This window comes from Choloepus didactylus, chromosome 9, assembly GCF_015220235.1.
Source record: "Choloepus didactylus isolate mChoDid1 chromosome 9, mChoDid1.pri, whole genome shotgun sequence".
NCBI lineage: Eukaryota > Metazoa > Chordata > Mammalia > Pilosa > Megalonychidae > Choloepus > Choloepus didactylus.
In genome coordinates, this window is record NC_051315.1 from 3,220,460 (window position 1) to 3,243,698 (window position 23,239).

General features: G+C 40.2%; 1 protein-coding gene and 1 non-coding gene across 2 annotated transcripts in view; both read left to right on the forward strand.

Annotated features, from left to right (window-relative positions):
• Positions 1 to 23,239, forward strand: part of ARHGEF4 (Rho guanine nucleotide exchange factor 4) — a 251,456-nt gene that overhangs the window by 152,962 nt on the left and 75,255 nt on the right. Inside the window, exon 4 of the mRNA XM_037850267.1 lies at positions 3,674 to 3,800. Within this exon, the coding sequence (XP_037706195.1) occupies positions 3,674 to 3,800 (127 nt within the window). The remainder of the gene's footprint in view (positions 1 to 3,673; positions 3,801 to 23,239) is intronic.
• Positions 19,010 to 19,112, forward strand: LOC119545085. Its single transcript, XR_005219059.1, has one exon. It is a non-coding gene; the product is annotated as a U6 spliceosomal RNA (small nuclear RNA).

The window sequence follows — 23,239 nt, forward strand, 5'->3', positions numbered from 1 at the left end:
TCACTGAGTTATACAGTCTCAGTCTTTATCTTTCCTCTTTCCTTTTGGTGTCCCACATGCTCCTAACCTTCCTCTTTCAACCATACTCACAGTCATCTTTGTTCAGTGTAATTACATTGTTGTGCTATCATCACCCAAAATTGTGTTTCAAACCTCTCACTCCTGTCTTTTCCTATCTGTCTGTAGTACTTCCTTTAGTATTCCTGTAAAGCAGGTATCTTGTTCACAAGCTCTCTTGCTGTCTGTTTCTCAGAGAATATTTTAAGCTCTTCCTCGTATTTGAAGGACAGTTTTGCCAGATATAGGATTCTTGGTTGATGGTGTTTCTCTTTCAGTACTTAAATATATCACACCACTTCCTTCTTGCCTCCATGGTTTCTGCTGAGAAATCCGCACATAGTCTTATCAAGCTTCCTTTGTATATGATGGATCACTTTTCTCTTGCTGCTTTCAGGATTCTCCTTGTCTTTGACATTTGGTAATCTGATTATTAAGTGTCTTGGTGTAGGCCTATTCAGATCTATTCTGTTTGGCGTACACTGCACTTCTTGGATCTGTAATTTTATGTGTTTCATAAGAGATGGGAAATTTTCAGTGATTATTTCCTCCATTATTGCTTCTGCCCCTTTTCCCTTCTCTTCTCCTTCTGGGACACCCATGACATATACTTTTATGCACTTCATGTAGTCATTTAATTCCCTGAGATGTCGCTCATATTTTTCCATTCTTTTCCCTATCTGTTCTTTTATGTGTAGGATTTCAGATGTCTTGTTCTCCAGTTCCTGAGTGTTTTCTTCTGCCTCTTGAGATCTACTGTTGTATGTCTCCATTGTGTCTTTCATCTCTTGTGTTGTACCTTTCATTTCCATAGATTCTGCCAGTTGTTTTTTCAAACTTTTGATTTCTACCTTATGTTCACCCAGTGTTTTCTTTGCAGCCTTCTTCTCTTTTGTTACATGTTCCCTGAACTTGTCGATTTGGTTTTTTATTTGATTTAGCATATTTCTTTGAAAATCTTTAATAGATTGTTTCATTAAAATGAAACAATATCTCAACTGTATCTTGACTGAGGTGTAAGTTTGTTTCTTTGACTGGGCCATATCTTCATTTTTCCTAGTATAGATTATAGTTTTCTGTTGTCTAGGCATCTGGTTTCCTGGGTTACCCCAGTCAGATTTTCCCAGCCCAGAACTGGTTCAGGTCTCAGAATGGGTTTATATTCGGGGTGTATCTTAGAGGAATGACAGACTTTCCTGTGAGGTTTCCTGTCATTGTGCTTTTCCTAATCTGCCCAGCAAGTGACGCCTGTCAGCCTATCGCTCCCGACTGGTGTAAGGAAGTGTGGCCTCCTTAGTTTCTGGTTTGGCTGTTTTCCCCCAGGCTCTGGGGTCTGGTTCTGAAGGGAAAGCAGGGCCCCGCCTCCTAACTCTTAGGGAAGATACACCCATAGGGAGTTTTCATCTGCATTTGAATAGTCTCTCTGTCTCTGTTATCTCCACCCCTATCTGGATCAGAGTGCTGTGGACTGAAAATGTCTGTGGCTCTGTCTTCTGAGCCCCTGAGGTTGAGAAAGAGAAAAAGGGACAGAAAGCCCCCTTTTGGAGCCAGTACACAGCCCCACAGTTTCACGTGTCGGCCAGAGGTAACACCCTGGCTTCTGGGCTGCCCCTCCCAGGACAGATGAGTCTTCTGGTTCTTTAAGGTCAGTTGTCACTAAAAGCCTCTGTCTGCTTGCTGGGGGTTTGTAGCTTATATTCAGCAGTCCACATTTGTTAATTAAAACCCAGTTGGAGCTCAGCTGAGCTATTTTCACTCCTTAAGAGACTGTTGCTAGTTTCTACCACAGCGAGGTTTTGCAGCTCAGCCTGCCACGGGGGAGGGGGCTCCCAGCATTGTTCCACAGTTTTTACTTACAGATTCTGTGCTGCAATCTCAGGTATTTCTCCCAATCCAGGTTGGTGTACGATGTGTGGACAGTCACGGTTGTCCCCCAGCAGTTATTCCAAATTATTTGCTAGTTGTTCCTTATTGTTTATCAGTTATTCCAGGGGACTGACTAAATTCCACTCCTCTCTATGCTGCCATCCCTGTACATTTTTTTAAAAAATTTTTATCATTGCATTTCATGTTCTTAAGAATTTGTAAATGGTATTGTTTTTAATTGCAGTTTCCATAAGTTGATTCTTAGTATATGGAAATATGTTGGATTTTTATGTGTCTATATTGTAACTTGAAATCTTGCTGAACTTACTTTATAGTTGTAGGATTTTTTTTATAGATTACTTGAGATTTTCCATGTAGACAATCATATAATTTGCAAAAAGAACAGCTGTATTTCTTGCTTTCTAATTTGTATGCCTTTGATTTCGTTTTCTTGCCTTATCACAGTGGCTAGAAATTCCAGTACTATGTTGAGTAAGAGTGGAAAGAGTGGATATCTTAGCCTTGTTCACAGTCTTAGTGGGATAGCATTCAGTCTTTCATTATTAGGTATAAGGTTAGCTGTGGGACTTTTTAGATATTCTTTATCAAGCTGAGGAATTTCCCCTCTATTCCTAGTTTGCTGACAATTTTTATCATGACCGTGTATTGGATTTTGTCAAAAACTTCTTTGTGTCGATTGATAAGAGCATATGATTTTTTTCTTTAACCTTTTAATATGGTGGATTATATTAATTGACTTTTGCATGTTGAATCAGCCTGTATATCTAGAATAAATCACACTGGGTCATAAAATAATTTTTATACATTTCTGGATTCATTTTCTAATAGCTTTGTTGAGGACTTTTGCATATAAGTTAGTGAGACATATTGGCCCATAGTTTATTTTTTATACTTTCTTTGTATGATTTTATCAGAGTAATATGGGCCTCATAAATTGAGTTGTGAAGTATTCCCTCCTCTTCTTTATTCTTGAACTGATTGTGTAAAATTCGTGTTATTTCTTCTTTAAATAATTGGTAGTATTCTCTAGTGAAACCATGTGGGGCTGAAGACTTGTTTTTCAGGAGCTTTTATATTAAGACTATACTTTATTTAATGGTTATAGGAATTTTACTTCTGACTTCTACTCACTTCTGTATCTGAATTTCCTTATAAGGACTTCAGCTTTAAGTGGATTAGAGTGCATTAAGGTCCATTGTGATTCAGTTTAGCTTCATCTAGATGGGCTGTTCAAAGATCCCACTCACAGATGAGTCCACATCTTAACCAACAATAACATGTTCAAAGGTCCTGTTTACAAATGGGTTCACACACACAGGAATGTGGACTAAGGTTTGAGCATGTCTTTTGTGGGGGACGTGATTCAATACCCAACAAATGCCTTAGCTAAAACTAATAGCCTTGCTTGTGGGGAAATACAGGCAATGTGGTGGACCAACTGAAGGAGACATGAGGTGTGGAGATTTTCTCAACAATCTTCATTGCACTATTGAATGACAACCTATTCTGCCAGGGTTGCCACATATGGCCATGCAGGTTGCACACTACAGGCTCCAGGAAAAGCTTTTCTCATGGACTTTGAGGTGAATGCTGCCCCCTAGAGTTGTGCACAGTTGGGCTCTGCTCACAGCAAATGTCCTTAGCATTAGATTAGGAGGTGGCAAAGATAGCCTGTCATTCTCATGGCCCTTTCCCTCATTTACTCTCTGCCTTATCCTTTCTCTCCCAGTGTTGGAGGAAGACGGCTTCTACCCCTCCAGAGTCTTTGACTCTCCCTAGAAGAAATCCTCCATTTTCCAAGAGTGCCCCGATGGGACTGAACCACATGGACTGGCCAGTGCACGTACCTGACCCTGGTGAGTTACACGCCTCTCTCTTTTCTTACATACTCTGGTGTCCTGGCAACCAAAGGACAGGAAGTGAGAGGGTATTGTTCACCATCATGTTTACCTGACTGGCAGGCATAGCTTGGTGAGAGAGACCAACCATCATTTCTTATCCCTTAAGTTGGGTAGCATTCCTAAGACCAAGGAAAGGGATTCTTGGCTTGGGACAGATTTCCATTATTGAATGCTTAAGCATGGCTCCATTGGTTTACTTTGAGCATAAATTCTGACCATCCCTTAGGTCTTGTAATAGGATTTAACTTCCAGAGGATAATCACATTGTGAGATGTCTCTAATCTAGGAATGAAACTTGGGCGGTTTCTCTTCTGAGGAACAACAGCCCCTTCCTCGATTTTATTGCAGCCTCTGTGAGTGCCTTTCCCAAAAATATGGCAAACAGCACCACATTACATATTGGTCCATCAAAAGGCTGGCTTTGTGCCAGAATGGTACTGGGCACCATCTAAGAGCCAGGATGGGAGCTCCTCATGCATAGCTTCTACCTTTCCTGGACTGAACTCAGGAGGGAACAAGCATGCTGAAAAGTGTACCAGGGCTCCCAACAGGAAGGTCTTGGTGGGAGGATAGATGTTGGGGTCTCAGGTCTGGTTCAGGGTGCAGGTTATGTTGGATGGCCACCTGACAATATAAACATGTTCAGCTAGCTAGAGAGGGGGGCCAAACTGGCATTTAAGAAGAATACAGCCCTACACAGGGTGAAAACCAAAATACTACACCTGGCAAACCTGCACTTCGTCCAGGGTTGGGGAGTGGGGAGGGGACTGGTGTTCAAGGCTGTCAGTCATTTGGCACCGTGGGAGCTGAAAGTCCGTGTAAAGCCTGTGAGGTTGCGCAGAAGAGAACGTGGATGAGTGGTAGCTGGGACTCAGAGCATTAGAGTGTGATCTATGCCATGCCAAGGGGTCAGCGCTGCTGCAGACCCTGAGTTTTGAACTCTGAATCTGACTCAGGCACACTGGGCATTGGTCCCTGGAGGAGTTGTTTGCTCAGATTAGTTGGGGGGCATGAGAGCTTTCCAGCAGCAAAGATATTTGCATAGTTATGCTTTGTTGTGAGTTTGGCTTCTATTCTTTATTTTAAATTTTTATTGTGGTAACATATATATGCATTTCCCATTTTAACCATTTTTAATTACATTCACAATGTTGTACTACCATTACCACTATCCATTATCAAAACTTTTCCAATGCCCCAAACAGAAACTATGTACCCTTTAAGAAATAACTCCCATTCCCCACTCCCCTTGGCCTCTGATAACGTCTAATCTACTTTCTGTCCCCATGAATTAGCTTATTCTAGATATTTCATATAAGTGGAATCATACAATGTTTGTCCTTTGATATCTGACTTATTTCACTTACCAGTTGTGCAAAGATTACAATTTTCCATTTTTTTAGTAAAATCTATCCTAGTGGATGTGAAGTGATATCTCATTTTGGTTTTGACTTGCATTTCCCTGATGGCTAATGATGGTGAGCTTCTTTTCATGTGCTTAGTGGCAATTTTTATAAAATGACCTTTGCCCTTTTTTTTAACTGGGCTGCTTGTCTCTTTGTTGTTGAGTTGTGAGAGTCTTTATATATTCTGGATATTAAACTCATCAGACACATGATTTACAACTATTTTCTCTTATTCTGTAGGTTGTCTTTTCATTTTGCCGATAATGTCCTTTGATGCACAAGTTTTTTTAATTTTGAGAAAGTCCAGTTCATCTATGGTTTCCTTGTTGCTCATGCTTTGGTGTCTCAACGTCTGTTCTTTCACAGATATAGTTGTGATCATAAACCCACAGCACACAAAGTTATGAAAAGGTGCAAGACAACTGCTTTTGAAGTAATTTTTCAAAGCAAAAGATATTGTCTAATATGAGCTTTTCGTTAAAGTCATGGAATTATTCAGAGACTCGTGGAAGGACCAGTTATGGGTGAAAGTACCATTTTTCTGGGTAATAATCCTTGAGGCTGATTCTCACCCATGAAGTCAGAACTTTATTACATATGTACATGGTTTGTAGCAGGAGACAAATTCAAAGCTTAATGCTTATATATTCCTTTTACTACAAAGGCTCATTTGAATGAATTGTCTGAAAAAAAATGGCAAACCTCAGTGACACGCGTTCCCCAGCATGTGTACACAGCAAGGACACTGTCCTGGGGGTCAGAGGTCAGGCTCTCCCACGGGGTGAGACATTGGGCATGTCCCCCCATTTCTCCATATCTCAGATTTTTTTGTCAAAAAAGGAGAAATCATTCCTGTCTTGCTATCTTATGAGACCCTAGCTTGGGTCTCTATGTTTAGCTTAGGAAAGCTTTCATTTCTTTTTTTAATTATCACATCTACTCCAACTCTTCAGCTCTAACCTCATGGGATTTCTATTTTATACATACAGGATTTCTTATTTCTATCCCCAGTGCCATCATCATTTTCAGTTTCTATCCTTTTTTCCTCTTAGATCTGGGAGAATTCTCAATTTTGTTTTCAGCTTTGGTTTCCTGGTTTTACCTTACCTGCTGTACATTGCCTTCTTTGGGGTTTGTGATTCAATGATCTTATTTTTAGTGCCTATACAGTCTTTCCAGTGTCCTTTTGAAGCTTATTATGAATAGGAAATCAGGAATTTCCTTAAATTTTCTCATTTATAGCTGCAAATTCATTTCCAAATTCATCTGCTCTTATTTAGACTGTTAGTCCTTTTAACAGGTAAAATTTCTCTATTTGCTCATCTTTTAGACAGGAATCCCTCCCCAGGACTGGCTTGTGGTCAGGTAGGACTGGAGATAGTACAGGTTTCTGTTCAAATCCTTCAAACACACTGAAGTGGGAAGTGAAACACTCAGGTTTCCTGTAACAGATATCACCAGTTCAGTAATCTAACGCCTGGGAGGGAGCCGTAAGCAGTCACAGTAGAAGGCCTGCCTCTTTACCAGAATGTTTTCCCCTCCTTGGCCAGGTAGCCGAGCATCGCACCATCTGCCCAGCAAGGCCATCGACGCCCAGGATAAGTTCCCCACGTCCTCTTGCTCTCGGGACACAGTCTTCAGTGCAGATGGTGAACACCCTTTGCACTCTGGTTTCACGCCCATAACCTAGGAAGGAATTGAAGGATTTTGCCAGAATTTTCCTACTTGCTTTCAGGTCATATTGTTATTTCATAAACTATGGATCAGTGTTTTCTGTTTTCCTTGTCTCTGTGGCTGACTCGTGACTGGTCCCTTCCCCTATTTCTAAGGCTGGTAAATGATTTTCCCTGTTTTTATAATCTATGGGTCATTTCAGTGTTAGAGGAGATAAGGTGGATGACTGTGCTCATGTCATATTTTAATATCAAGATTCACTTCTTAACTTCTTCATTATGTGCCCCCATCTAGTGCTATGCCCTGCTCAAAGTAGTTCACAGTGTCATTTGCCAGTGATACTCATGATACTCCAGAAAGAATGCACGGCAAACTCTCAAAATGGAATGTACAGGAATTAACAGTTACACAAAGCACAAAGCATGGGTCCCAGTTCCACCACTTCCTAAGTGTGTGACCTTGAGTTATTCTGAGCCTTAGTGCTTTTCAACTGTAAAATGGTGCTGATAATAGTACCTATTGGATAAAGATGATGGGAAGATTAAATAATATATGCAGAGAATTTAACACCTAGTATATGCTTAATAAATATCAGTTAATATTTCAGACATCCCCAGATACTGTTGCATATTTGCATACCATTTCATTTAGTCCTCACAAAAGTCCTGCAAAAGTAGTAGTTAATATCCCTATTGGATAGGTGGGGAGGGAACAACTTAGGAGGGTTAAGTAATTTGCAGAACTAAGTAAAAGATAGAACCAGGATTTGAACCCAGATGTATCTGGCCTTAAAGTTCTTTCCATTCTATACTGCTGTAGAAACTGGAGTGCAGGGTTAGTTGGGAAAGACAAAATAGAAGTCAGTCTCTAGGCTCAGACAAAGTTTGATCCCACGCTGTGTCTGTTTCTCCCTGTATGGTTGAATTTCATCTCCTACTTTCACATCATTGAGCCAGCCTCAAGACACACCAATCCATTGGTGCTGTCCTTTTGATAAAGATAGAATCATTGTTATTTCATATATAAACATAATACACACAACAGTTATTTATAATTATAAACCTACCATGTAAATGGTGAGGGGATCTCCTGTCTTTTGTAATAGTATCAAAACTGGAGCCTATCCCCTGCCCCTAGACACCATCTTCTCCCCAGAGGAGGCCCACCCAGCTAGGACCTTCCTGCCCATCACCCGAACCCCACCTGTGGTGGTTTGAAGTTGTCTGTACCCTAGAAAAAATGTGTTCTTAAATTTAATCCACTCCTGTGGGTATGAACCCATTGTAAGTAGGACCTGTTGATGAGGCTACTTCAGTTAAGGTGTGACCCACCTCAATCCAGGTGGGTCTAATCCTATTCTTTATGAAAGAATGAAACTCAGACACACAGAGAGGAAGCCACACAATCAAGAAGCCAAAACCAACAAAACCCAGGAGAGCAGGGAGAGACCAGCAGATACCTCCATGTGCCTTGTCATGTGAGAGCAACCTAGGACCGCTGGTAGCTGGTCCTTGGGAAGAGAGCATGGCCTTGATGATGCCTTGGTTTGGACATTTTCCTGGCCTCAAAACTGTAAGCCAATAAATTTCCATTGTTTAAGCCAACCCATTTCATGTTATTTGCTGGAGCAGCCTATGAAACTAAAACACCACCCCTTCCCCAGGCCCCTGCCCTGCCTCTCACCCCTACCCACCATCACCCTCAGCATCTCCCTCTCCTGCTCCCATCCCAGGCTCTGAAGCCAGGGATCCCAGAGGAAATAACTGAGCCCATCATGGTTCCTGCCTACCCACACCTCCAGCCATATCCTTTGCCTTGACACAGGAACTGTGGTTGCTGTCCCCCCAGAAGGCAGCCAGCTCAGGACTCCCAGCTCTGACATGTTGTCATCTGGTCATCTGTGTCTCCCCACCATTGCTGTCTTGGTTCTCCCCACCAGGGGACAGATGTCAGAGAAGACCATCTCTGTCCCTCCAGTAGAGCCAAACTCTATAGGCATTTATATCTCAACTCAAGTCCAAGACACCATCCAACCAGAACTCCAATCCACCTCTCATCTCAACCGAGGAGGCTAGTGAAACAACATGGAACCTGACAGATCCAGACCCAGGAAATGGTGGAGAAGGATGCACTTCTAACAACAGATCCAAGGACTGACACAGGGGCTTGGAATGGTTGGGTGAGGATATGGACAACCCCTTCTTATATGACAAAGACACCCTCCAGAAATGAGGGTTGTTGGTCACAGCCATGCTGTTCAGCACAGGCATCATCATCCTCACCAGTGACAAGTGTAGGCATTATGGTTCAATTATGCCAGAATTACTGCAAGTGAGTCAATCCAAGTGAGGGCCGATGGCCTGATGGGAAGCTAAGATTGAGCCCCCCACCAGCTCTCTCCCAGCCTCCTTCCTCCCCTCACAGAGCATATGGAGTGATCCTATAAGAGGCCCAGCCTGAGAGGGAAGACACAGATGGACCATGGTTGGGACTGCCCAGCCCTACAGCCTGACCTACCCAGACACAAAGGCTGCCCTGGCTCCCATGAATGTTGCCTGAGCTATTTATTCTGTTCATACAGAAAGTAAAGCACTGTGGTCCTCACACACACACACACACACACACACACACACACACACACACACACAACTGAGGCTTGGATCAGGGTGAGGTCATCAGGATGATGATGTAAGATCCTGGGGAACATTTCTCCTTAGAGACAGTGAAACAAAAGGGCAGATGTAACTCTCTTCAAATTCTGGAGGATGATCAAACCTGGAGAATGACTCAACAAATGCTGCATTGATGAAAAAAAAAAAAAAAAACCCCACCTAAAAAGGTAGGAGAGCAGAGGACAGACAGGCCACTCTGAACCTCTTCCCACACTCAGGTCTTCACAGTTTATGCTAGCCGCAGTGGTCGCCCCTGGCCTGAGCACCTCCCACCATGGTTGCTGAATGCAGAGCCACCCATGGGTGGTGTGGTTTAGCGTCCCACATGCATTCAGGCACGGGAATCCAAGGCTACACAGACTGACGGCAGTGTCCTAGCAGTCTGCACATGTTCATTCAAAACAGCAACCTGAAACCAGAGTACTCGTGGCTGAACTTTTGGCAAGCTGCTCACATTCCCAGTCCAGACCTTAATTGCTGGTGCACCTAAATGAAAATATTGGCAATCTTTGTATACTGACCCCGTCTGGCTCGGTGGAGGACAGACTCAGGGTGTGGGTCAGGATGCCATAAACTGAACGATACTGGATACAGAACAGCTGCACAGAAAGGGGGAACTGAGCCACTGCAAAGCAGTGTGGACCCAGGGCTGAAAGAAGGAGTGAAGGCGTGGTCCAGAGCACAGGAGTGGAGCTGAGCAAACCACAGCTCTAGAGAGGAAAACCTGAATAAAAACAAAAGATATCAGCCCAGGACTTCTGGAGGAGGAGAGAGGAAAGGAAATCACCTCCTGGAGGGTAAATAGTCAGACATACTAATCTTGAAAGTGACTGTGCATGCGCAGGGCAAGACACAGGCACAGAAAGACCTGAGAAAAACTAACTGTTAACCATGGGCTCCTCAGGATAAACTGGGTCAAGTGATGAAGAACAGTCTTACACACAACCAATCTACACTAAAACCTTAGCAAGAGGGAAAAATTTACTTCTGGAGTTAGCACATCAAAATAATGAAATGCAGAGACATCAGCAAAAGATCACAAGTCATAAAAGAAACAGGAAGGGATGGCCCATTCGATGGGACAAATTAAAACAACAGAGGAAGCAGACATTGGCACAACCAACAAAAGGAGTTCAATCAAATCTCCTAAATAAGTTCAATAAGCTAAAGGAAAACTGGACATAGAACTAAAGGAACCAAGAATACGATGCATGAACAAAAAGAAGAATTAGAAAATCTAAAAAGGAATTGTGCTGGTTTGAATCTATTATGTCCCCCACAAAAGCCATGTTCTTTTGATCCAATCTTGTGGGTGCAGATTTATTTTGGGTGGGATATTTTGATTAGTTTTTTTCCATGAAGATGTGACCCACCCAGTTGTGGGTAGGACCTTAATTAGATTATTTCCATGGAGGTGTGACCCCATCCATTCAAGGTGGGTCTTAATTAGTTTACTGGAGTACTTAAGAGAGCTCACAGAGACATTCTGAAGAGCGCTCAGAGATGCTTAGAGAGAAAATGCTCAGAGACATTTTGGAGATAGCCATTGTAATCAGAGCTGACACAGACCCAGACGTTTGGAGAGGCTAAGCTAAGAGATTAAGCCCAGAGTTTGCCCCAGAGAAGCTAAGTGAGAACCCACAAACACTTAAGGAGACAGCCCCTGGAATCAGAATCTGAAAGCAATGCAACCCGAGAGCAAAGGACCAGCAGACGTCAGCCATATGCGTTCCCAGCTGACAGAGGTGTTCTGGATGCCATCAGCCGTTTCCTCAGAGAAGGTGCCTACCTCTTGATTCCTTAATTTGGACATTTTCATGGCCTTAGAACTGTAAATTTGTGAACTAATAAGCCCCCATTGTAAAAGCCAATCCATTTCAAGTATTTTGTATTTCAGCAGCTTTAGCAAACCAGAACAAGAATTTAACAGAATTAATGGGGATAAAAAAATTTTACATTAAAGAAAAAAACAGCTAAAGATGGCAGGAGTTTGATAGATTACCTTTCCTTTGTTTTCTTATTTGTTTCTGTTTTGTAAGTAAAATGGGGCTTTTAAATGGTCTTTTAATTCTTTTTCCAAGTACATGTTTACCCCCCCTCCAATAAATACACTAGAGGTGTTCAACAGCAGATGAGAACAACAAGAAGAAAAAAAATCAGTGAAATAAAGCAGGATAATTGAAATCATAGTCTGAAAAGAAGATAGAGAAAAGAAAGAAAAAATTAACAGAGCCTAAGGGACCTCTAAGACAACACGACATGCACCAGTATGTGCACTAAGGAAGTCCCAGGAGGGGAGAAGAAAAGTGGGGCAGAAAAAATATTTGAGGAAATAATGGCTGAAAACAATCCACTCAAACAATCAGTGGGTCAAAGAAGAAATTGCAAGAGAAATCAGCAAATATCTTAATGTGAGTGAAAACAAGAACACAACATAACAAAACTTATGGGATGGAGCAAAGGCAGTGCTGAGAGGGAAATTTATAGTCCTAAATGCCTACATTAAGAAAGAAGAGAGAGTGAAAATCAAAGACCTAACTACACACCTGAAGGAATGAGAAAAAGAACAGCATACTAATCCCAAAATAAGTAGACAGAAAGAAATAACAATGATTTGAGCAGAAAAAAAATGAAACTGAGAACAAAAAAAAACAATAGAGTTAACAAAACCAAAATTGGCTCTTTGAGAAGATTAATAAAGTTGACAAACCCTTAGCCAGACTGTCAAAGAAAAAAAGAGGGAAGATGCAAATAAATAAAATCAGAAATGAGAGGGCAGACAGACATTACTGACCCCACAGAAATAAAAAGCATACTATGAACAACCGTATGTCGACAAATTAGACAACTTAGATGAAATGGACAAATTCCTGGAAACACATGAACAGGCTACACTGACTCTAGAAGAAATAGAAGACCTCAACAAATCAATCACAAGAGCTTGAATCAGTCATGAAAACCTCCTAACAAACAAAAGCCCAGGACCAGATAGCTTCACGGGTGAATTTTACCAATCATTCCAAAAAGAGTTAATACCAATCCTGCTCAAACTCCTCAAAAAAGTGAAGAGGAGGGAACATTACCAAAGTCATTCTATGGAGCCAACCTCACCTAATACCAAAGCCAGAAAAAGATAATACAAGAAAAAAAAATTACAGACCAATCTCTCTAATGAATATAGATACAAAAATTCTCAACAAAATACTTTCAGATCAGATCCAAGAGTACATTAACAGAATTATACACCATGAGCAAGAGGGTTTTATTCCAGTTATGCAAGGGTGATTCAACACATCACTTAATGTAATATATCACATTAACAAATAAAAGTGGAAGAACCACATAATCATATCAATTGACACGAAAAGGCATTTGAAAAAATCCAGCATCCTTTCTTGGTAAAAACACTTTGAAAGATAGAAATAGAAGGAAACTTCCTCAATATGACTAAGGACATATATGAAAAACCCAGTTAACATCGTATTCAATGGTGAAAGACTGAAAGCTTTCCCTCTAAGATCAGATATAAGACAAGGATGTCCACTGTCACCATTGTTTTTCAGCATTGTGCTAGAAGTTCTAGCCAGAGCAATTAGGCAAGAAAAAGAAATAAAAGGCATCCAAATTGGAAATGAAAAGGTAAAACTTTCACAATTTGCAGATGACATGATCCTATATTTAGAAAGTCATAAAAAATCTACAGCAAAGCTACTGGAGCTAACAAATGAGTTCAGCAAAGTGGTGGGATACAAGATCAACTCCAAAAAAATCAGTAGTGATTCTACACACTAATAATGAGCAATCGGAGGAGGAAATCAAGAAAAATTTCCCCATTTAATATAGGCATAAATTTAACCAAGGATGGAAAGGACCTGTATTCAGAAAACTACAAAACATTGCTAAAAGAAATCAAAGAAGGCTCAAATAAATGGAAGAACTTTCTGTGTTCATGGATTGGAAAACTAAATATCATGACAGTGTCAATTCTACCAAATTGATTTACAGAATCAATGCAATCCTAATCAAAATTCCCATGGCCTACTTTGAAGAAGTGGAAAAGCCAATTATCAAATTTATTTGGAAGAATAAGGGGTCCTGAGCTAAAAACATCTTGAAAAAGAAAAACGAACTTAGAGGACTCACACTTCCTGATTTTAAAGCATATATGTATAAAGGTACAGTGGTCAAAACAGCATGGTACTGGCACAAAGATAGACATATTGATCAATGGAACTGAAATGAGAGTTCAGAATTAGACCCACACATTTATGGTCAATTGGTTTTTGACAAGACTGCCAAGTCCACTCAGCGTGGATGGAACAATCTCTTCAACAAATGGTGCTGGGAGAACTGTGTATGTATACCCAAAAGAATGAAAGGGTATGTCATATGTCATAGCTTATAGAAAAATTAACTCAAAGTGGACCAAAGACCTAAATATAAGACCCAGACCATAAAACTGCTAGAAGAAAATGTAGGAAAGCATCTCAAGATCTTGGGGTAGGAAATGGTTTCTTATACTTTACACCCAAAGCACAAGCAACAAAAGAAAAAAATAGATAAATGGGACTTCATCAAAATTGAATACTTTTGTGCTTCAAAGGATTTTGCCAAAAAGGTGAAAAGTCAGCCTACTCAATGGGAGACAATATTTGGAAACCACATGTCCAATAAGGGTTTAATATCCAGAATATATAAAGAAATCCCACAATTCAATAATAAAAGACAAATAACCCAATTTATAAATGGGAAAAAGACTTGAATAGACATTTTCCCAAAGAGGAAATACAAATGGCTACAAAGCACATGAAAAGATGCTCAACATCATTAGTTTTAGGGAAATGAAAATCAAAACCACACTATCATTTCACCCATTAGGATGGCTGTTATTAAACAAAAAGAAAACTACAAGTGTTGGAGAGGATGTGGAGAAATAGGAACACTTATTACTGCTGGTGGGAACATAAAATGGTACAGCTGCTGTGGAAGACACCTTGGTGGTTCCTCAGGAAGCTAAAGATAGAACTGCCATATGATCTGGCAATCCTACTACTAGTATATACCCAGAATAACTGAAAGCAGGAACACAAACAGACATTTGCACACAGATGTTCATGGTGGCATTATTCACAGTTGTCAAAAGATGGAAACAATCCAAGTGTCCATCAACTGATGAATGGATAAACAAATGTGGTATATAACATGTGATGGAATATTATTCAGCTGTAAGAGGGAATGAAGTCCTGATGCATGTGACCACATGGATGAACCTTGAGGACATTATGTGAAGTGAAATAAGTCAGACACAAAAGGACAAATATTGTATGATCTCACTAACATGAACTAAATATAATGAGCAAACTCATGGAGCTAATATCTAGAATATCTGGTTACCAGAAGATAGAATGAGGTTAGGGAATGGGGAGCTGATGCTTAATTTGTGAATTTTTAATAAGGTTGATTGTAAATGTTTGGAAATAGATAGAGGTGATGGTAGCACATTACTGTGAGTGTAATTAACAGCACTGAATTGTGTATGTGATGTGGTGGAAAGGGGAAGTTTATGGCAGTGTATGTCACTAGAAGGAAAGCTAGAGGTTGAAACCTCAAGCTGTGTAACATAAGGAACCCTACATTGTGGACGATGAAAGTGGTTAATAGTACAAATATAAAAATGTTCTTCCATGAACTAGAACAAATATACACCACTATTACAGGGTATTAATAATGGAGAGGGATCTGGGAAAAAATACACCTGATGCAAACTATGGACTATCGTTAATAGTAATATTATAATATTCTTTTATCAAATGTAACAAAAGTAAGACAGCAATGCTAAGTGTCAATAATAGGGGGGTATGAGGGAAATGGGATTTTTCTGTCTGAAGCAGTGAAAATGTTCTAAAATGGATTATGGTAAAGAAAGCACAACTGTATGAGTATACTGAAAGTCATTGATTGTGCACATTGGTTGGACTGTAAGGTGTGGGATTAAAACTGATTTAATTAAGAAAAAAATTTAAATAAAAACCTATGACAAAGCCATAGTAATCAAAACAGCATGGTACTGGCACAGGGACAGATAAAGAACAATGGAATAGAATTGAGATTTAAGAAATCAATTCTCATGTTTATGGCCAAAAAAAGATGGTTGACCTCATTAGCTATTAGAGAAATGCAAATCAAAACCAAAATGAGACACCATTTCACATTCACTAGAATAGTTATTATTTTAAAAAATGGAATATTACAAGAATATCAGAGGCTGTGGAGAAAATGAACACTTATTCATTGCTGGTGGGAATCTAAAATGGTGCACCTGTTGTGGAAGACAGTTTTGCAATTCCTCAGAAAGTTATGTGTAGAATTTCCGTATGACCCAGCAATCCCACTCCTAGGTATATACCCAGAATAATTGAAAGCAGGGACTCAACCAGGTGTTTGCGCACCAATGTTCATAGCAGCATTATTCACAATTGCAAGATGGAAGCAACCCAAGTGTCCATAAAGTGATGAATGGATAAATAGAATTGGTAGATTCATACAGTGGAATATTATTCGGCTGTAAAAAGGAATGAAGTTCTGATAATGTGACAACATGGATAAACCTCGAAGATATAATGTTTAGTGAAATAAACCAGACACAAAAGGACAAATATTGTATAATTGCACTGATATGAAATAATTAGAATAAGCAAACTTATAGAATCAAAATCTAGAATATAGGTTATCAGGAACAGGGTGGGGTAGAGAATAGGGAGTTAAGGCTTAAAATGTAGACTTTGGGACGATGAAAAAGTTTTGGTTATGGATGACAGTGATGGCAGCACAACATTGCAAATGTAATTAACAGCACTGAATTACATATTTGAATGTGGTTAAAACAGGAAATTTTAAGTTGTATATCTGTTACTAGAATAAAAAAACTTAATCCACAGAACTGCACAGCACAATTAACCCTAAGTTAAACCATGAACTATAGTTAATAATATAATAGTAAACGTGTGCTTTCATCACTTGTAACAAACATACCACTTTTGTTACCAATGCAAGGTGTTAAGAATAGGGTGGTATATGGGAAACCTGTATATTATGCATGACTTTTCAGTAAGCCCACAACTTCTCTAATAAAAAAAAACAGAAAAAGAAAAACAATTGAGAGAATCAAAGAAACCAAAAGTTGGTTCTTTGAAAAGATCAGTAAAATTGACAAACTTTTAACTAGACATAAGAAAAAAAAAAAGAGGACTCAAATAACTAAAGTCCAAAATGAAAGGAGAGGCATTACAACTGACCTTACAGAAACTGAAAGGAATATGAGAGTACTATGAACAATTGTATACTAACAAATTAGATAGCCAAGAAGAAATGGACAAATTCCTAGAAACACACAACTTGCCCAAACTGACTCAAGCAGAAATAGAAGATATCAGCAGACCTATAACAAGGAAAGAGATTGAATCAGTAATCAAAAACATCCCAACAAAGAAAAGTCTAGGATTAGAAGGCTTCACTGGTGAAATCTACCAGGCTGTTCTAGTTTGCTAATGCTGCCAGAATGCAAAATACCAGAGATGGATCAGCTTTTATAAAAGGGGGTTTATTTGGTTACACCGTTACAGTCTTAAGGCCATAAAGTGTCCAAGGTAACACATCAGCAATCAGGTACCTTCACTGGACGATGGCCAATGCCGTCCGGAAAACCTCTGTTAGCTGGGAAGGCATGTGGCTGGCGTTTGCTCCAAAGTTCTGGTTTCAAAATGGCTTTCTCCCAGGATGTTCCTCTCTAGGTTGCAGTTCCTCAAAAATGTCACTCTTAGTTGCCCTTAGGGTGTTTTTCCTCTCACAGCTTCTCCGGAGCAAAAGTCTGCTTTCAACGGCTGTCTTCAAACTGTCCCATCATCTGCAGCTCCTCTCTCAGTTCCTGTGCATTCTTCAAAGTGTCCCTCTTGGCTGTAGCTCCTCTTCAAAATGTCACTCACAGCTGCACTGAGTTCCTTCTGTTATGTCAACTCATTTATATGGCTCCACTGATCAACTTAGACCCACCCTGAATGGGTGGAGCAACACCTCCATGGAAATTATCCAATCAGAGTCATCACCCACAGCTGGGTGGGGCGCATTCCAAAGAAACACTCAAAGAATTACAATCTAATCAACACTGGTAACGTCTGCCCACACAAGATTACATCAAAGATAATGGCTTTTGGGGGACACAATATATTCAACTGGGCACACAGGCGTTCTAGAAGAATTAACACCAATCCTCAAACTTTTCCAAGAAATTGAAGAGGAAGAAACTCTTCTTAAGGCATTCTACGAAGCAAACATATTTCTACCACTAAAGCCAGATAAAGACATTGCAAGAAAATAAAACTACAGAACAATTTTCCTTATGAATATAGATGCAAAATCCTCAATAAAATACTATCAAATTAAATCCAATGGCACATTTAAAAAGTTGCACACCATGACAGTGTGGGACTTATCCCCAGAATGCAAGGGTTGATCAACATAAGAAAATCAATCAATGTAATACACCACATTAGCAGAATGAATGAAAAAAAACACAACATATCGATGCAGAAAAGTCTTGTCAAAATTCAACACCTTTCATTATACAAACAGGTAGAAAAGTAGGAAAAGAAGGTAACTTCCTCAACATGATAAAGGACATGTATAAAAACCCACAGCTAACCTTATTCTCAGTGTGACCAACTGAAAATCTTCCCCCTGAGATCAGGAACAAGACAAGAATGCCCTCGTTCACCACTGTTATTCAATATTGAACTGGAAGTCCTGGCCAGAGCAGTTGGGCAAGAAAAAAAAAAAAAAAGAAAAAGGGCATCCAAATCAGAAAGGAATAAGTAAAGCTATCTTTATTTGCAGATAACATGATCCTTTATATAGAAGATCCCAAAGAATTCACAAGAAAATTAGAAGACTGATAAAGTTCATAAAGTTGCAGGCTAGAAGATCAACACACAAAAATGTATTGTGTTTCTATATACCAACAAATATCCTGAAATCGAAATTTTAAAAACAATCTCAATCACAATAGCTCATAAAAAATAAAATACATAGGAATAAATTTAAGGGGATGAAGGGCTTGTACACTGAAAACTATAAAACTTAACTGAAAAATAAAAGAAGATCTTTCAGAATGGCAGGACACTCTGTGTTCATAGATAAAAAGACTTACTTTTATTAAGATATCAGTATTATTCAAAGCTATCTGCAGATTCAGGGCAGTGCCTATCAAAATCCCAGTAGCCTTTTTGGCAGAAATGGAAAAGCTGATCCTCAAATTCATATGGAATCACAAGAGGCCCCAGTTAGCCAAATCAGTATTGCAAAAGAAGAACAAAATCAGAGGTCTCACATTTCCTGATTTCAAAACTTACGACAGCACTTGCTTCGGCAGCACATATACTAAAGTTGGAACGATTCAGAGAGGATTGGCATGGCCCCTGCACGAGGATGACATGCAAATTCATGAAGCATTCTATATTGAAAAAAAAACTTACTACAAAGCCACAGTAATCAAAACGGTGTGGTACTGACACACAGATAGACACACAGACCAATGGAATAAGAACTGAGATTTCAGAAATAAACCCACACCACTATGGCCAACTGATTTTTGACAAGGGTTCCAAGTTAATTGGGGAAAGAACAGTGTCTTCCACAAATGGTGTTGGGAAAACTGGATATCTATATGCAAAAGAATGACGTTAGACCCTACCCCACACTGGATACAAAAAGTAACTATAAATGGGTCAAAGACCTAAACACAAGAGCTAAAATTATAAAATTCTTAGAAAAAAACATAGGTGGGAAACTTCATAACCTTGGATTTGGTAGTGATTTCTTAGATATGACACCAAATGTAGGAGCAACAAAAGAAAAATTAGATTAAATGGAGTCCATCAAAATTAAAAATTTGTCCATCAAAGGACAAGAAAGTGAAAAGAAAACCCATAAAATGGGGTAAAAATGATTGTGAACCATGTATCTGATAAGGGTTTAATATCCAGAGTATATAAAGAACTGCTACAACTCAACAACAAAAAGACAAATAAGCCAATTTAAAAAATGCACAAAAGACTTAAATAGACATTTCTCTAAAAAGATATACAAATGGTCAATAAGCACTTGAAAAGGTGCTCAACATCATTGGTCATCACAGAATTGCAAATTAAAACTGCACAGCCACTAGGATGGCTATTATTAACACAGAAAGAAAGGGAAAAAAATGACAGGCATTGGTGAGGATGCAGAGAAATTGGAATACTTAGACATTGCTGGGATTATAAAATGTTGCACCCATTGTGGAAATCAGCAGTTCCTCAGAAAATTGAAAATAGAATTACCATATGACCCAGCAATCCCACTTCTTTGTAGATAACCCCAAAGAATTGAAAACAGGAAGTCAAACAGATATTTGTACACCAATGTTTATAGCAGCATTATTCACAGTAGCCAAAAGGTGGCAACAACCCAAGTGCCCATCAACGAAGGAATGGACAATCAAAACGTGGTACATTATATATATATAATGGAATATTATTCAGCCATGAAAAGGAATGACGTTCTGGTGCATGCTGCAACATGGTTGAACTGTAAGGCCTCATTCCCTGCACCTCGCACTAACTCCAGCTGTTGTCCCACTGTGGTCTTAGGAAATATAGATTCCTTTTTCATACTGGAGCTCAAATGAAGACACGCTGCCCTTCCCTGCAGGACAACTGAGCCAAGGGTAGCTGGCTGATATGAGACTGAAGCCTTAGGAAGATTTAAGAGCTATGGACTCAGAGAAAGCATGGTGCTGGCTGTCTGGCAGACTGGCGGCTCACACAGCCAGGTGCACCAGGCTGCTGGCATTGGCAGATGCCACCTCAGCACGCTCCACTTGGGAGCATGTGTCAGTCTTCCCGAAGTCCTAAGCCCCAGGAGCAAGAACGTTCCCTGTCCTGCCTAGCCAGCCTCGTCCTCTGTGCCAGGCCCCGTTCGATCCTGCACACTCACTCACTGGGCACCCAGTCTGCAGCGGGTGCTCTGTGCACCCAGGGACATGGGGTGCACAGAACACGTGGCTATGAAAACAGAGAACACATTAGTATACAAGCTGCTGACAGATGGCGGTAAGTGCTAGGGAGGAAATAAATGAAGTATCTACAAAGGGGTAACATTTACTGAATCTGGAGGTTGCGAAGGAGCCAATCCCATGAAAAGCACAGGGAAGAACATTCCAGGCTAAAGGAACAGTAAGTGCAAAGGCCCTGAGGCAGGAAGGAGAAACAAAGCTGGCTACAGCATGGCGAGCAAGAGACAGAGAGAGGCGATAGGAGGTGGGGAGATAGGTCAGGCCAGAACACAAGGGCCTGGTGGGCCTGGCTATGTGTGAAGGTTTGAAGCGGGAACATGGCAAGCTGTGACTTGGGTTTTAGGAAGTTCCCTCGGGCTGCTCTGTGGTATAAGTTAAAAGCTTGAAGCCAATTTCCAAGCAGAGTAAGACAGTGGTAGCAGTGGAGTAAAAGAGAGAAATGGACAACGTTGACACTGATTTTGGAGGTAAAACCCACAGACTTGCTAATGGGTTGGGTTTGGGGTGTCTCTCGATCTCGTGCCTCATACTGGTAGCGACCATCTCCTTCCGGAGCAGTTCTCCCACCCCCACAAATTAGCTCACAGGCCTCAACAGGACACCGATGGTAACCCCACCGTGCAGAAGAGCCCCACACCCAGGAACGAGGGAAGGGAAGAGCCTTTCTTCACAGGAATAGAAAAGAATGGAGGTTAAGAGAGCTAAAACTTTAAAACTCCTACTAGAAAATATAGGGGCAAATCTCTGTGACCTAGGATTTGGCAATGGATTTTTACATGTGACACCAAAAGCACCAACAATGAAAGAAAGAATAGATAAATTTAATTTCATCAAAATTTAAAACTTTTGTGCATAGAAGGATATTATCAAGAAAGTGAAAAAACCTACCGAATGGGAGAAAACTGTTTCAAACCATGTATCAGAAAAGGGCTTAGTATCCAAACTATGTAAAGAACCTTTACAGTGCAACAACAAAAAAGGTAAACAACCCAATTTTTTAAAAAGGGCAAAGGATTTGAATAGACATTTCTCCAAAAAAGATATATAAATTACAAAAAAAAAAAAAAAAATAGATGAAAAGATCTCAACATCATTAGCCATTAGGGAGACACACATTAAAACCCCAATGAGACCCCCCTTCATTATTATTAAAATGGCTATTATTAAAAAAAAAATGAAAATAACAAGTGTTGCAGAGGATGTGGAGAAATTGGAACATTAGAGCATTGTTTGTGGAAAAGTAAAATGGTGCACCACTGTGGAAAGCAATATGGCAATCCTCAGAAAGTTAAATATAGAATTATCATTTGACCAGGCAATCCCACTTCTAGGTATATCCCCAAAGAGAGTGAAAATGGGGTCTCAAACGGATCCTTTTACACCAGTGTTTACAGCAGCATTATTCATAATTGCCAAAAGCTGGAAACAACCCAATATCCATCAACAAATGAATGCATAAATAAAACGTGATACATACATACAGTGGAATATTATTCAGCCATAAGAAGGAATGAAGTTGTGAAACATTCTGTAACATGGAAGAGCACTGAAAACATTATGCTCAGTGAAATAAACAAGACACGTAAGGACAAACATTGTATGATATCACTTATAAGAAATGACTAGAAACAGCATATTTGCAGAGACAGAAAGCCAATCTGAGGAAACTGGAGGAGAGGGGATAGAATAAGGGGGGAAAAGGAAGTGTTTGCTAAAATAAAAATATATAAATTATATTTTAAAAGATCCTTAAAAATAAAAATGGAAACTAACCTTAAGAATATAGAAATAAATGATGTATTCTAAGAAGGAAAGAAAGAGAGGGAGGGAAAAGAAAAAGAAAGGAAAAGAAAATAGAGAAAGAAAAGAAAAAGAAAAGAATGGGGCAGGAGTGGGAACGTGTGCATACTGGGTACGGGAGTGGACAGGGCGGGTGCAGAGATCCCCTCCCCCGCCCCCATACACGCACACCAGATGCAGGAGGGATCCTGAAGATGCAGATTTGGCTGAGTCACACGTACACACCTGTATCTGTATTGAACACCCAACAACACTGGTAATACATTACCTTTGTAAACAGCTTAGTACTTTAGTAGAACTTTTGCATCCCACTGTCCCCTGAGTTAAGGCAGATATTAATATTTTCGTCTGACAGTGAGATGACAGCGGCCCCGCACTATGCTGTGACCCACACAAGAAGACATGTAAGGGAGGTTCTCCACACGTGGATCGCCCAGAGGAGACAAGACAGGGTCCCTTATGGTTCAGAGCACGTTTGGCTTAGGGATGGAGATGCGGGAGAGAGGGGAGATGGACCACTTTCCAGCACCCACCGCAGGAGAGCTGGTGTACTGGCGCCTCACCTCCGGGATCCTTCAGCCATTTTACACTAGATCCAGCTCCCTGGGGCTTGGAGGGGCGGTGGTGCCCTGGGAGGGGTCAGCAGTGCTGATCCTCCTCGATCAGGACCTCACACACCTCACCTCCAAAGTGAGGCCAAGTGTCCCACCTTTTTCACCTCCCGGACTGTGTATT